The sequence below is a fragment of the Blennius ocellaris genome, assembly GCF_963422515.1.
Source record: "Blennius ocellaris genome assembly, chromosome: 4".
Taxonomy (NCBI): domain Eukaryota; kingdom Metazoa; phylum Chordata; class Actinopteri; order Blenniiformes; family Blenniidae; genus Blennius; species Blennius ocellaris.
The window spans coordinates 29,615,053-29,632,129 of record NC_137653.1 but is presented as its reverse complement, the minus strand read 5'-3'; the positions used below and the strand labels follow the sequence as shown (position 1 = coordinate 29,632,129).

General features: G+C 42.0%; 1 protein-coding gene across 1 annotated transcript in view; it reads left to right on the top strand.

Moving 5' to 3' along the window:
- Positions 1-17,077, top strand: part of fbln2 (fibulin 2) — a 125,928-nt gene that overhangs the window by 98,473 nt on the left and 10,378 nt on the right. Inside the window, exons 9-13 of the mRNA XM_080495668.1 lie at positions 658-792; positions 6,387-6,524; positions 11,663-11,806; positions 14,009-14,137; positions 15,479-15,604. Of these exons, the coding sequence (XP_080351794.1) occupies positions 658-792; positions 6,387-6,524; positions 11,663-11,806; positions 14,009-14,137; positions 15,479-15,604 (672 nt within the window). The remainder of the gene's footprint in view (positions 1-657; positions 793-6,386; positions 6,525-11,662; positions 11,807-14,008; positions 14,138-15,478; positions 15,605-17,077) is intronic.

Genomic DNA, 17,077 nt, shown 5'->3' with positions numbered 1-17,077 from the left:
ACATTTCTGAAATTAAGTTCTTTGTTCTTTGTTGTCTCCGTCATTTCCCTTTGACTTGTGACCATCCAAGTATTAGATGTTTCACAGTATTTAAATACCCAACTACCGGTAGAGTTGTCTTTCATTTGAAAGATTGCAGGTTCGATTCTCTGTCTGTCCAAATGTTGACAGAGAAAGACGCCGAACCCCAAACCCCTCCCAGTGGAGGCACTTTGAATGGCTGTGAATGAATGGGTGAATGTCACTGACAGTGTAAAAGGCTTACGGGGATGTTAAGTCAGTGGAAAAAGTGCTATACCAAGATGATAAAAGTTCATTTATAAGGAGGAAAACTACCTCAGGCACATGGGAACTTGCATACTCAAGTCAGGAATCCAACCTCTTCCTGCTGTCAGAGTGCAAGCACTTATATCAGTTCTTACTGTCAAAAAATGGATTCTTCCGAGTTGAGGGTATTTGTTCTGATGTCCTCGCACTGCTGACTGTCAGTGAAAGTGGAAGGACGAGCGGGGAGGAGCGACATGAAGGGCCTCTTCATCTACTGACTCTAGCCTTCGCCACCAGCTCATGACGCCACAGACACACCGTCACAACACCGGCTGTGAAGTCACACTGCTTCATGTTTGTCCACCCTCCGTCACCTTTCATCTCCCGCAGACGTGGACGAGTGCCTGACCAACACCCACAGTTGTCGGCCCGGCGAGCGCTGCACGAACACGCTGGGCTCATTCGTATGCGAGCTGCACATCACTTGTCCTGCAGGCTACCGGCTGAGGAGCGGCATGTGTGAGGGTGAGTTCATTGTTCTTGGTGCCTTTCATTAAGCCAATTGAACCCACAGTCATCTCCGGCTCGTCGGAAGGTAAAGGTCTAGGTCGCTGCATTTTGCACCGTTTCAGTAGCCAGAGAACAGAAATGAGAAAGAAGACAGTAAAACTACACCCATACCACCCTGGAGCATAACAACAATAATCCATCTTCTCCTCTTGTGCATCACTTCCTGTGGCAACCAACAATGTTATACGTTTTAGAAAAATAATTTGACTTCTGATTTCATATATCATGTATACCATAAGGGTGAGTATTGGCAAGGACCTCACCATACGCATCATTGGGTCCTGATACAATAGTTTGACGATATGAATCAAGATATCATGATATGATGTCACAATGTGATATAACATCATCTCTCCTTGACGTGTTAATTTGTGTTTACATGATCAACAAGCAGTAGGAAGAAGTATAAACTTATTTATCCTAGCCCTTTGTAAACCTATAACATATTGAATATGGATGCTACTGTGTATGCATCAAATGATATTGCTCATTCAGAGGACAGATTAAGCCAAAATATAACATTTTATTGTGAAAATCAATGCAAATCTGTTTCAATGGAAAACAAATTAAAATGTGGTTACAATTGCAATTGAAATCACAAAATACTTTCTTGCAACTGAGACAACTGTAAATGTGTAAAAGTGACTATAATTCTTTGCCTGAACAGAACAATAACAACATTTTAACCTGCAATACCTTCAACTGACCCACACAGTAACTGAAACATGAGGGACGTACGTAGTACCCTGAGTTATGCCAATATTGTTTCTCCCTTTGTGTCGCTGATTGAACATTGAACTCATAAGATGGTATGAACATAAAAAGCCTATATACATGAATATATGCTGTATGTCACTGAACACACTGGGCACACAAAGGGAACTAAAGTGCACATAGGGTTTGTGTAAACAAAATAAAAACAGCAACAAATAGTAATAGCTTACAGAAATGTTTATCACCATGTCAAGAGTTGACACCGTGTGCTTTCGGTTTAAATCTGTCATTTCTTTGGAAAATTGAGCCCTTTGTGTATTTTATTAAGCCAAATTGGATGCTTGATGCAGTGATTTTGTTTACAGATAAATGTGACAATTAGGTAGCGAAGTGCATTTTAAAGTTGTCAAAAAGGAGCACAGTAGTTCCTCTAATTATGCAGATTGTATATTACACAAATACAACTGGTTCTTTTTATCTCACAAGCTGATTATATTGTGATTAATTACAGCCCTCCAGAAAGCACTACTGCCTGTGATGCTAAAGTTTAATGAGTGTACTTATTCCTAGATAGTAAGAACTTTTCAGATAGACAAATTCTGACTTTTCCTCAAACCCGTTCACATGTTGACAAATTTAACGGAAACTATAGTGTGATTAAAGAGATAAATAAAGCCTCTTTGTTGATCAAATCAATGGAAAGGATATAACTGTCATAAATTATTAAATTTTTAAACATTTAAAGAAGAGTAGCATGTGCAGGCAATGATGTATTCCAAACAACCAGCAGTGATCACGAAATACATGGGGCAGTCGGTCATTACCGATAAAATGCCCTTGGTCCAGTTAATGTCCTCTTAAAACTGGTCTCATGTCTGAATCTTTTGTTTGTCACTCTCAGAGCTGGACATTAAGGCTTGCCTGAACGTCTGGGGCTAGTAAAAGCTTTGCTCGGGTAACTGAATCATCTACCCACCGAATGGGCTCATGGATTTTTTTGCGATATTTTGAAAATTTTTTCCAATACAACCTGTGAAGATTTCAGATCCGTGAAGTCGTGTCTGTGCGTCACTGTATGCTGAAATGACTCCACAAGTGTGTCCCTGCAGCTGCTCTGCAAAATGTGGAATGGATTTCCTGAATGGAGGCGAATCTCAATGAGAAGCAGAGTAATGAGTCAGCAAATCCATTCCACAGTTTGCAGCCAGCGAGGAGGCTATGGAGATAGCATTGCAGCTATCAAGTAAAATTAAGTGACTTTTCAAAATTATTATTGAAAGTACGTTTGTTCTAAAAACCATTTTATTCAGGTGGACACGTACATTGTCAGCTCAGTGACAATTCAGTTAATTTATAGATACTTATTTAATTTTGAGAATTTCCAAAATTCCCCAACTTGTTTCTGGAAATGTACCAGACATTTTCCATCCCTTTTGCAACCCTAGTTCAGATGCAGCTCAGGGTGGAATTGTGATTTTTGCTGTTGTGACAAAATAAAGTTAAAATAAGTTCTTACATCTTTGTCAGAAAATTGTTGATGTGAGTTATACAATAATATTAACTAAGCAAAGCTTCTCCCAATCAAGCTTGTTTGCTACTATAATATACTCTAATTATAGTCACAATATATTAAAAGCAATGTAAATATCGGATGGGGAAAGTGTCGATATCAGTCCATCGGTGACACGGGACATACAGTGTGATGGGGCATCCCCAGAAAAATTCTATTCAAAAGAGGAGTGAAAAAACAGTTAAAACCAGTTACAGACTAAACTCAAAACACAAAAACCTACTTAAAAAGTCAGAAATGAGTCTTAACACGGTTCAAATAGCCAATAAAGGAACCACCTTAAATCACTTTCGAAAACAGAGGAACCGCTTAGAACGAGACTGAAAACAATCCACAAACTAACAAACAGAGATCAGATCATACCAGCACAAGGAATAAAATCAAACTATTGCAAACATCATTCCAATATATTGTAACAGCTCAACTCTTTCAGGAAACTAGTCCGAAAACTAAGAAATGAGCCTGAAACACATTGAATTCAGTGAGCTTGTCAGTTTTGTTCCGCGTCCTCATTGTTGTTTGGTGATTTTTTTTTTTTTTTTTTACTATTTTTAGGAAGAAAGCATTAGAATTAATACCCAAAATGTTATTGATTTCTTTTCTTCATTACAACTTTTGAAATTCATGCTGTAATATATTATTATCTAACATGTTTCAAATCATTAACTTATGAAGTTTCGTTCCTAAAAGTGAAGGGATAGAGTGGATGTTCATGGATTTTCTGCAAACAACCACTCCAAAGGTTCACGCTTTTCCACCACCCTTCCGTTGGGGGACTCAGGACAACAGAACCTCAGGGTCTGATTTTGAGGAATCGTCTGCTGATTGGTCAGGCTGATTTTAATATGTCGTCTGTCTGAATCCTCTGTTGTTAACATATTCAGCTTTGCACTGGTTGTTTTCTTGTTTTGACACTACGGCCGTTCTGGAACCTGCCAGTGTGTGCAACGTGATGCAACGTGATGATCGGAATTGGACCGCGACCACACACGGTGCGCAAGGACACCGGAGCCGAGTCGAGCCCCAGTGTGAACAGAGGATTCATCAGGTCCAGATTGGCCACCTGGCTGTGACGACTGTTGTAACGTCACATATCTGTGGAGCTCTCATCCGCACCTAATTTTTAACCTACTTTGAACCTACTTTCTGCAGAGGAAGAACACCAGATTTGGCTCCGCTTACACTTTACTGTAACGCTCCATTCCATCCCTGCACTGTTGTGCGGTGGAAACGGGAATTTGATGTCTTCTTACAGCAGTACCCATATTAATTCAGGCTTTTAGAAATATCAAAAAGAAATCTGTACAATAAATGAGTCCAATGCTCCTCTTCCTGTGGCACGTGGTTGTGACTTTGTGCCCATAAACAACGATTCACCACAAACACACAAGCTGATCTGGCTCCAGGCCTGGCAGAGGTTTGCGTTGGTGATCGATTCTCCGTGTTGTAAGTTTCTGAATAATTGAAAGATGATCTTCACGTGTCCTTAAAGGAACTGAAGCAGAGCATCAATATTGTTGGAGCGCAGTATTGATGTTAGACACAAGTGTCCAAAGCGACTCTGACCTGATTGAGGACAATTGGGTACGTTAGTGATGACGCTGCTGGAGCAGATGCCGAGGTTCAGGCAGCACTTGGCACAGGAGAGGCCGGTCTGTGTGGGCAGATGATGAAGACAATATTTAGAGCGACCATCCATCGAGGAGGGAAAGCAATTAGCCGATTGGAAGGTGGGATGAGATCCCTTATATGAAGAGGAAAAACTGAAATGAAGACGTGATGGAACGATGGAGGAACAGAGCGAGACTCCGTCCATCGCTCACCAGATTCAATAAATGTCATTTAGGAAGTTTTACTCGACTTCGTTAATTGCAAAGTTGGATGAAGAGAGTTTATATTCTGGGATTTTACCTCCAGTTAAACACTGACAGTGTGAGCTGGAGTGCAGGTTTGGTTTTATCTTGAGCCACAGTGCCATCTGCTGGCGATCTGGAGGAGCTGCTCCAGGTCCCGCAGCACAGGAAGTGGTCAGTCAACATTAAGGCCTCTGCAACTTTTATCACCTAAAGAGACGTTTTTTGCAATTTTCCACCACGTAAAATTTCTCTGAAGCTGCAAAGCTTGTAAAGAAATATAGGTTTCATTGATAAAGTGCCATACGTACAGTTTAGATGTGTTAACTTACATGTTTAGTAGTGTTGCCAAAATAACAGCATAATAATTTAGTTGATTGATTTGAAATTATTAATTCTTTAAAAAGTTGTTTTACTTCGGTTATTTTTTGGTGTGTGTGTGTGTGTGTGTGTGTGTGTGTGTGTGTGTGTGTGTGTGTGTGTGTGTGTGTGTGTGTGTGTGTTACAGTATATTATTGCCAGTGCCTTTGTTCATCTAATAAGTTAATAACTTTGTTTCTAGAAATATTAAAACTGTCAAAGTGGTGGACCTGCAGTCTAACAAAACCCACACTTATGTTAGACGTTTTTTAATTGATTTGTTTATGTTTTCATTATTTTGCTGATCTTGGCGAGTATCAGCTTCACCAAACGCTAAAAGCACGTTTTAAAAAGTCTTTTAATTTAAATATAGCCTCTGTGTGTCGAGTCGACATTAATTCCGTGGTTTTCCCTGAAAAAATATCCATTACAAGTTTCAAACAGAAAAACAATGCGATGAATCACAATTACAGAAAATTTTGCAATTAATTAGTTAATTTTTTTTAATCGATTGACAGCACTAATGTTTAGCTGTTGTAGACATTTTTAGAGATTTTAACTTTTTTAAAAAGTTTTCCTGAAGAAAAAAAACCCTAATATTAATAATTAGAGTTTACCCATTTTTACTGTGTTTATCTATCTATCTATCTATCTATCTATCTATCTATCATCTATCTATCTATCTATCTATCTATCTATCTATCGATCGATCTATCTATCTATCTATCTATCTATCTAGCTATCTATCTATCTAGCTATCTATCTATCTATCTATTGAGTCATTTTAGTTATTCTGTTTTTTTGTTTTTTTTTACAATTCTAAATAGGTTGGCTGTTTTACTTTGTTTAGCCTTTATTTAACAATTTTTGAAAACCAGGGTGGTACGGAAATAAAAAAAAATATTTAAGCAAATTTTTTATTTTAAATACATTTTCTGAAAATGTCAGGGGGCCACTGCAGAGGTGCTAAAGAGCCAGATGTGGCTCCAGAGTTGCAGTCTCCTGGTCAAAATTGATACTCTTGATATGCTTTTGTTATTTTCTGTCCTCAGACGTGGACGAATGTGCGCTGAGAAGCCACAGCTGTGGTGTGGGCACGGTGTGTGAAAACACGGCGGGCTCCTTCCTCTGCACTGCCAAACACCAGTGCATGAGTGGCTTCACGCAGGACCCCCACGGAAACTGTATCGGTAAGAGACATTTCAGTGTTTCCATGATCTACATTCTGCATTATATCAGTCTAACTATTGTGTTGTTTGCATATATATATATATCACATTCTGAATGTGACAGTGCATAATTTAAAAGCAGCATTTATTAATGTTTTTTGATACTTGAAAAAAAATCTTAGGGAGCTGCAGCCCTAATTACATACAATGCTACAACGACCAGAGGTCCGTTTCACGAAGCAGGTTTAAGGATTACCCCAGGTTATTGAACACCGAGTTGAGGGAAATGCGGGGTTTTCCGTTTCACGACGGGAGGTAACTCAAACCAGAGGAAGCGGGGTAACTCAAGCCTGTTTCACGAAGTGGTGTAACGTCAACTCCCGGTCAGTTACCGGGGCAACAGACGCTCTAGAACTAACCTGGTCGGGAGCAGGTTTTTGTCAGTGAACCTGGAGTTTTGCTCTGGCTCCGCCCCCTTTCAGACGGACACGGGATTTCATTTCCTCATTCAGCGGGGGAGTTTTGGTGAAACAGTTCTGCAGTGCCTTATTCCAGAGGCAAATTAGACGTCAACTTTATTCCCTCAATATGGAATGTGCTTTTGATAATGATCCGATTGATGAAGGCGCAGCGTTACTTCGCCGAGAATTTAATATTGGCAGATAATATTCGCATCATCAGACCATAGATGTACTGGCATTTGCAGACACCTTCCTTTTTGAGCGGTACATTTTACTGCAGAGACCATTATGTACATCCACAGTTTAATCGCTCTGTACATTAGCAACATCACCAGCTGAGCCTTGCCCTGACGTCATAGCAGATATTGTGTGTTGTGCTGCGTTTCCTCGTAAATGGCAGAGCTGTCAGAGACACTATATGCCATCATCACTTCGGGGTCTGACCACCACCACCACCACCAAATAAAGACATGATGCACAATTCATTTGGTGTTACAAATTCCCTGTGAAGTATGGTGTGTGTTGTGTTAAATTAGGGGTTTTCGTCAGGCATTATTTTGGACAGCCCAGTCAGGTGGTGGGGTCCTCGCGTTACGTCCCGGTGGACGGAGTTTTTCTGGTGTAATAATAAGACGGTAGTGAACCCCTCGTTACGCCGTGAATGTGTTCGTGAAGAAGTGAGTCTTTAATAGTCACCAAGCATGCCTACATATGTTCATTTTAAGTGTATAGGTCGGTAGATGTGTGTTTGGCTGTAGTTATGTGTCAGTTAGCTCGGGTGTGGATGACGCTAATGCTAATCGGCTAACTGCGTGTGTATGATACTATAAGAGATTTAATTCGGTTTGTGGAGTAGCATTGCCACCAGTTATTGATTTGTACATCTTTCTGTGTTGTAGAAAACCATTCATCGTGTATATGTTCATTCGTTCATTCATCCTCGTTCATTCATTCATCGTTGTACTGCCAGCTGATTGAATTAAAAGGGATAAAGTCCACCTTGGTGTCCATATCTGCTCTCTGACCGGAGTAGTCGTCGTAGATAAAGTGGTCCCAGCATCATCATCATCATTCCCAGGCGTATAATCGTTAATATTTGGTCTTTTTTATTTCCTACAAATACAAGCGCTAGTTTAGTTAATGTAGTTAGTAGTTAGCATAATTGACCTGGGACTGCACACCCACCCTTAACTTGTGCTCCAGTAGTTCCATTTACAGATCTGCATTTCTAATCTGGTGGTCCAACTACTGCATTTCCTTAGCAGTGTTTTCCATCTTCTGGAGCAGGTGGAGTCTATAGAACTGTTTTACAGATAACTGGGAAGACATAAGGAGGACATTCAATTATTACAGTTGGACATGAATTCCCCAGAATGAACCTCTGGTGTTTACTGAACATCTGTCTCACTGTCAGTCCTTGCAGTGGATGTTGAGGGACCCTCCTGATGCTGCCCAGCCAGGCCCTGTTAAAAATAATGTGTCAATACTTCAGTGTAGACAAAATATCACTCTTTATTCCACCACAATGTTTCAGAAATGTAAACGGGATGAGAACTATCATACCTCTACAGGCCTTTGTGGATCCTCCTCTGTAAAGGCAGCAGACAGGGTTTCCTGTACTCTTCATCCTACATGAATATGTTTCAGTATCTTTAAACTACCATTTTGCAAGATCTTTGGAGTGTTGCCTACTTACAAGGTCTGTTGTGGCATGAGGGGGTCCAGCAGGCAGAGAGCACCATCACAATCTGTTGGGGGACAAAAACAAAGACATGATGGGGAAATAAAGATGAACAGAAATAGGTTTAAAGAGATATATAGGCCTCGACACATTATATATTATGAAGGAAGTGGTATCTTGAGGGGTGAGGTCTGAAGAGGAGCTCCTCCAGGGATTCCCTCAGCCACTGGCCTCCCAACATTCTGCCTCTGTTAAAGGTGGAGGTGCTGGGCCACCACCCGTTTTACATCTGCCTTCTTTCTGTTGGCTGAGTAAAGTCTGCGTTAGTTTAGCCTTAATTATTTGACAGCACATGATATGGGTGAGAAGACATTTATGTGTTTGAAAACAGCATTATGTTGGAATAAAACACCTCACAGTCAAATGGCCACTTGATATTTACTGTACATCATCACACATGATCGACATTACGTTAAGAAATGTATTGATTAACAATTAAATTAGCAGCGGTCTTACCCGATTGGACAATGTTTTTATATTTCACTTTCAGCTGCTGCCAAGAGGCTTCTCCCCGCGGAATTGCACCTAAAAGAAATAAATTAATAAGCTACCATCAAGCAGTATTCCCTTGCAATAATGTTGTGATGACAAAGACGTTTGAACTTACACATTCACTTGAGCAGCAATCTTCTTCCACGCCGCCTCCCTCTCTTTAGCAGCCGCTGCAACGTTGCATTATTTTTTTTTTTTTTTAATATGTTCATATTCGCCATATGATGGGATCAATACTTCCTGCTCCACTGGCGTCAAAAACTCCGCCCTCCGCGTCTCAGTTGTCATGGTGACTGGTTGAATCGGGGCTCCATTGATGCGGTCTTTTTAGAGTCGTGGTGCACGCGCTTGACTCCAGGTGAAACTACTCTGAGTTCATCAAACTGATCAAAATCCGGTGTTGTGAAACCGAAAACTCAGCGTTTTCTGTCTCAGTGTGACTCAACTCAGAGCTCGGTGTTAAGCTCAGGGCTTCTTAAACCTGCTTCGTGAAACGGACCTCTGGTGTGGGATGGTTGGTTACAGATGTATCTGTATTTTGATCTTGTTGCTTTAACCTTATGTTCTATTTCCCCATTTCAATCTGAAGCAGACGGTCAGTTGTGCTCACAGACCCTCGTCACAGCAATTAAAGTTTTTTTACTTACTTAGGTTAAAAAGTAGGCGGGGCTTAGAGCTCCTCAGATATGTGATGTTGCAACAATAATCTCAGCCAGGTGGCAGATCTGGATCTTACGAATCCTCTTTTGTTGTTGTTTACATCCTCCACTTTGCACTAGTTGTGTTAAGCGAAACAACGAGCGCATCCCGGCTGGCTGCAGCACAGAGCCACCGGGACACGGGTGGCCCTGAGCTCAAATGCCGGAGCAGCCACTCCGGCATTGATCGCACTACCGGAACGCGGAGGCTGCTCCGAGTGTCACTTTGCATCACGTCCACGCACCGCGCCTTCTGCCCGACCACCGACAGCGCAGACGCCGAGCGTTCTGTTCGAACGCGATGCAGCAGCGCTGACCGTGGTTGAACAGAACGCTGACCACTGCTGCATCGCATTTGAACAGAAACCACGGACGCGATGCAAAGACACACCCGGCAAGGCGCACCGGCAGCGCAACCGTGGACGTGATGCTGCGAACAGAAAGCTCTGACGTGATGCAAAGTCCCGAGCCCCGGTCTCCCCCTGCCTCATGGCTGCTCTTTCACGACCAACACGAAAGTTGAGCAGCAAACAAAAGAAAAAAAGAAAAATAAAACCAACCAGTGCAAAGCTGACCACGCTCACAGCAGAGGATTCATCCAGCCTACATATTAAAATATTGAGGGTGTGTAGTAAATCACTGACCAATCAGCAGACGGCTCCTCAAGCTCAGACCCGTTCCATGGTCCCGGATACCAGGACAGGGGAAGCGGCAAAGCGACCGCCTTTGGAGCGGTTGTTTCCGGAAAGTCACAAATTCTTGTGGTGGAAAGCCGAACCGTAACGGACTACACCTGTCCATTCCAGCACTTTTTGTGTGGTGGGAACGGGGCTCGATTAGCCCAGACCCACTAACAACTCCCCTTGCAGCTCAGTGGCCTTAGCCAGCTCCACGGTGCAACTTGAGCTAGTTTTGTTTTTAACCAGCCTTTTGCAGGCGTGAGAGGGCAGGGTGACGTAAAACCCTCCGTGACCAGTCTGCTCCGTGGTGCTCTGCAAACGCGGGAATGCTCAAATCTAATCTAATGCTCAAATCTTAGATAAAAAAAACTAAAATCTCCTCCACGTGGTGAGCCTTGTCTTCAGTCATTTCCACTTTTTGCAGCTCCGCCTCATAGAACGACCCGTCGATAACTTCCCCGTCACTTCACTTAAATAAAACGGTGGACTACATATGGAATACATATGTTGGATTTCTTGAATACGAGGAGGAGCAGTGTCTTCTTCTCCATTTTTGGACTATTTCTGAGGCTGAGTTATAGCGCCACCTAAAGGCATAGCATATAACTTGTTCTAGTTGAGGAGCTGGTGACGACTCTGCTGCAGCCATCTCATGCTGGATTTCCTCAGACTCCACAGACTTGGTCCCAGAGGCGCCCTACAACATATCTTGGACCCCAGTTTGCAGACCACAGATCCTGGAGGCTCTGGGTTTCGGCTTCAGCCTACAGCTTCTTTCATCATCTGTGCATTGCAAATTAAATCAATTAATAAAGACTGTGGTTTCAAAGATGGTGGTTCTGTGTTTCCAGCAGTCTCCATATCCCCCAGGTGTATCGGTGCTTTGCTCTGGCCCAATAAAGACTTGGTGCTCACTCACCAGTTTTGAATCTGGAGCCAGAAACACAAAGAGCTGGTGCTGAGTCATGCTCTGTTTCTGAACTCAACCTGGAACCAGCTCAGCAGAAAACTGAGGTCCAAATATGAAGCTGCTGTGCGTCTCCATGCAGCTGCTCTGAGGCCTGATGGAGCGTTTGTGACCCTACAGATATAAACGAGTGCAGCAGCCTGAGCGAGCCCTGCAGCTCGGGCTCGACCTGCATCAACACAGTGGGCTCCTACACCTGCCAGAAGAAGAGCGTCACCTGCAGCCATGGCTACCACGCCGGCCCCGACGGAGCCAAGTGTGTCGGTGAGCTTCACCTCTCACGCATGTACACGTCACACTACCGCTGTCAAAGACCACAGAAAACTGCAGACGTTGTATAGAATGTGTATAAAAGCTACAGAAATGATGGTTGTTATGATGAATTGTGTTAAACAGTTTGACAGCACTACTTTCCCCCACGATGTTCTCAATTAGCAGACACTAATGAATTTAGTGAGAACTGTTGGGCTTCTTACGAAGCAGGACTCCCATAAAGTGCAACTCCCATAAACCATTGCAACAAGGTCTGCAGAGGTACCAACAGCGACACCTCGAGCTTCCTGTGTTTATCCATAATAATAATTTTTACTAGCACATCAGTAGAAGATGAGAACTTCTGAGATTTCAGTTCCATGACAGGAAATTACTTCAGCTGAAGTAAAATATTGTATTTTTCTTTAGCTTTGGTCAAAAAACAATTTAAAAGATGATAAAAAAAAAAAAAAAAATGCTACACTGAAGAAAATGAGTGACTGAACAAGAATTGAGTCTCTGATCCTTTCAGAGTTTCTGTTTAGCCTCAGGATTCAGTTACAACCTTCACCAACAAACATTGGTGTTAAAGGTTATGTTTTGGTCTATTTACACATGTATTAGTTTGTATGTACTGTATGTTGGGCTGCAACAACGAATCGATTAAATCGATTAAATTCGCTGATTTGTTGTGTCGCACGATTTATGCGTCACTTGTCCGGCGTTCGCTCTCTCGGTAACATCAAAGTTGCGGCACAGCACTCCGGCTAACCGGCTAGCCAGCAGAGCACGCTCCAATTTGGGGCGACATCACCGAAGCTGACTGGTGTTTGCTCTTGGAAACAATACCAAAGTTGCTTCGCTGCACTCGAGCTAACCGGCTAGCCGCGGGAAGACATCACCAGGGTGTGCTCCGGAGGGTAGCCGCTAAGCGGTAATGCGGGCTGACAAAACAAAACAATTAGTGCAAAGCGGAGGATGTAAACAACAACAGAGGATTCAAAAGGTGCCGCCCCTGAAGTTACTTTTGTAACGTCACATATCTGTGGAGCGCTCAACCCCGCCTACTTTTTAACCGACCTTCTGCGGAGGAAACACACCAGATTTGGCTCTGATTTGCCTTACGGCTCCGTACCGCTGTTTGATCTTGCAGAAATATAGAAAATTCCATTCCATACACTGTGACCACAACAAAGAAAAACTTTGAAGTGTAAATTTAAAGGTTATTATAGCAATATTTTACCAGTCTGGTCACTCAGGAGGAAACTGGACTGTATGTGGTCCCTGAAGTACATTAAATCTTATTCAATAATTATCTTGTATACATCTTATATACATAATTTATGTATACGTGTGTATTTATATTGTATACATCTTTGTATTGGTTCAGTTATATGCTTTTAAATAATCATAACATATTTGATGTTTGGTTCGTTCAATATCAACTGGTCCTACAATTTGAAAGGTTTTTTTTAACCGATTAATCAAAAAAATAATCGAGAGATTAATCGATTATTAAAATAATTGTTAGTTGCAGCCCTAATGTGTGTATTTTACCAACTTTTCAAAAAACTATTGACTATTGATTATTGTCATCATCCGAAGACATTCAATCCATTAGATTTTGGGATGAAGAGCTCCCAGAGGAAGATATTTCTTCCGTTGTCAAAACACTGGAGCTCCGCTTTGAGCCGTCACTCAGGGCTGCAGTAAGGAAGCCGCCATTAGCCACCTGATAGCACACTGTTAACGCCGCTTCGGCGCTCACAGCTAACATTTCGGTTTGGAAAGTATCCAAACACCAGTGTCAGCACATTAACTCAGGTCGTGGTTTATCTGTGTGCCACGGCTCAGTTTTTTCCCATGATAGGTGAGTTGTCATCAGTATGCGCTAACAGCTAACATGCTAGTGATGGTAACTCGGCTCCTCAAAGAAATGTGGAGTTGGCGATGGTCAGCGCTCTACATAGGGCAGGTTGTAGTTGTGCATCAAATCACACTGTAATGATTTAATATTTCACAATCAATTGAATTTCTTCATAAGTGCTATATGTTAAAGAAACTCAATACATTACACACACTGCCTTTGATGGTGTTTTCATACATTCTAATCACCATACTGGTCATGTGATTGACATTCAGTGTTTCAGCTTGGTCTTCAGAATCCGGGTCGTATCATGACTGTGGTGCTGTGTCTTCTCTGGTCCGGTCTAGACATTGACGAGTGTCTGATGGGGACGCACCGCTGTGGAGCTGGCCAGATCTGTCACAACCTCCCGGGGACGCACCGCTGCGACTGCCAGACAGGCTACCAGTATGACACCATCCAGAAACTCTGCGTGGGTACGTTTCGTTGCTGGGGTTCAGCATTGAGGAGCTGATTTACTGTGGCTGAAGTAGTTTATTCCTGCCAATAAACTTGTAAAATTAACTTATGAGTTAGACCTGTGTGGATGTGCCGAGTGTATCATTGATGAGAAAATGGTTCATATGTGGTTTGAATTAGTGATGGCCAAATGAAACTTCAATGAAGATTCATGAACCACTTTCTATATATTCTGAAGCCATGAGATGGCACTGTCTGTTCAATAAATGTTTGAAAACACACTTCACTGACAGTCTTTCAGCCTCTATCTTCAAACCAAGAGTGCCATCTGGTGGAGTCAGAAAATATAGAAAGGAGTTCATGAATCTTCATTGAAGCTTCATTAAGACATCACTTGTTTGAATTCGCTTTGCAGGAAGTGAACAAAGAATCAAACCATGAGTGATATCATCTACAAAAAGAGAATTTAAATGAGGGATTTGTCTCTGTCAGGCTTTATTTGCATGAGAAGGAAATTTAAACGTAACACCACAGAGTTGGACTTGGATAAAATGATCAGACCCATTGGAGATTCACCGAAAATAAATCTAACTTTGGCAAAAAAAAGGAAATGTGGGAGATGACTGGTCATAAAGTCAATGCTGTAGGGGGGTGGATTAGATAGATAATAAAGTCAGCAAATAAAAGTCATGGATAAGGAGGGGGATCGAGAAAATGTTTATAATTCCGATTCCATGTTCGATTCTTCTTAATGATTCAGTTCTTCATCAATTATTTTATCAATTGTCATTTGGAGAGAATGAGAACAAACAGGTAGTTAGCATCAACTTTGTTTAGTTACACAACGTACGTGGTGGCATAATTCTTGTCTTCTGGAATCGATCATGGAATCATTTGCAAACCATTCCAAGGAATTCCATTCCCATCTCCAGTCATGGAAGTCCAGCCGAGAAAATCTCTCTCAGCTCAATAATCTCTGCATAAGGCTGAGCAGATGTACACCTCCAACAGAAGAGATTCAGGGAAGACTGTGAGAAGTAAGAAAGAAACTCATGAAATATGTTCTAATAAAAAGTGCAGAAATAAAAGCCAGCTGAGGAAACGTCATCGTGGTTCTTATCATTATGGTTACAACATTGAACATCCTCAGATATATTCTTCATGTCCTTGTTAGACAGGCATGGGACGGTGAAGGATGTTGAGCACATTACACTTTTAAAACAAGCGATTTCATTCAATTCTTTCGCCAAACGTTTTGCCTTTGATCCTTATAAAGAAGCATTTGGACTGGACGCCAAGGTTAAACAATTGTTTCTTTCTCTCTCTCTCTCTCTCTCTCTCTCTCTTCATTCTGACAGATGTAAATGAGTGCTGGCGCTACCCAAGCAGATTGTGTGCTCAGACCTGTGAAAACACTCCGGGCTCGTACCACTGCTCCTGCACCACTGGCTTCTCGCTCGCTTTCGATGGGAAGAACTGTGAAGGTACGATCCACTCCTGGTTGTAACTCCCCACAATAGAAATGGCGAGCACAGGCTGTTATCAGTGGAAACTGTTTTCTCTTGGGGTTTAATTCATCCTCTGTCTTGGGGCATTGGTGATGGCACTGACGGTGCTGACGGTGCTTATGGTACGTGAAGCTGACAGCGAGGCCTCAGAGAGCGACGCTGACCAGTACTCAGTCTGTATTGTAGGTTCTGTACTGCAGGACAGCTGAATACAAATGGAAAGGTTTTTTTTTATAACCCAGCCCAAAGGTGAAGCCCAGCACCCTTCAGATGAATTCGTTCCTCACACTGGAGGCGGGTCCGTCTGCAGGAGGAAAGTTAATGACGCCTATCGTTAGACATGTGCCGTTAAAGTGACAGACGAAGTGCAACTTTGAATTTTAAGCTTTGAGAAATGAACTTTAGTTCCAGGAAGGTCAGTGTGGTGAAGTGGGAGACTCCAGCCCTTCTGCCCTTATTTGGATTTAATACCCTTATTTGAAAAAACTGGAGTTGAACCTCCATAATAACCTACATCTAGGGTGTCAAGCTGTCTTTAGCCCAGGTCACACATAGGTCAGTTCTATCTCAAGGAGATCAGTAACATTACTGCAAATGCTATTGTTTGTCAGTCAGTCTATACTGAAAAAACGGCATTGATTAGACTAGATTCAACGTCATTACAAATGCAACGAAATGCAGTTTAGCATCTAACCAGAAGTGCAATATCGCAAGTATCAGATAATATTATACACAGATACATATATATGCATATCAATGTACATTCACATGGTGCAGATGGTGCAAAATACAGCCTTGACATTAACATGCATTTGAGGTGATCCCACAACATCTCACATGTGGCGAGAACTTTATTATGTGTAACAAGAAAAAAGGGGGAAAATGTGTCACAGAACATGAAAAATAGATTCAATTTCCTGACCATATCGTGACCATTTGACGAACTGCCGTGAGACTGGGTTGGCTCTCCATATTATGTCAGCTACTCTTACAAAAACAACTTTTCCCAAAAATTGCTCAATTTAATGGTGTTACATTTAATTTAAAAAATGCAACATGATGACGTCTTCCTCAGACTGAATCAGACCTCTGGCAGGCGGGATTTTGCTCCTGTGCCATGTCGGGCTGTTGCAATAATCAATAAATCAATTAATTGCACGATAATTAAAAATGAGCTGGATAAGTTTGCCAGGCTCGATAATTTTTCATTTACCAAAGACACTGGATAATGAGTTAACTTTGCCGCTTCCGTCTCGACTGACTCCTCTCAGTTCCTCAGCGTAATGAACTCACTTGTTCACTCTTTTGTGGGGAGGCGGGGCTCCTGGCGACCACGAGTGCAGCATGAGAGCCCCGTGAGGAGAAGCAGTGATCGCAAAATACGTCAGACAGTCGGTCATTACAGATAAAAATGCTCTTCGTCTGGTTAATATCCTCTTAAAACCATTG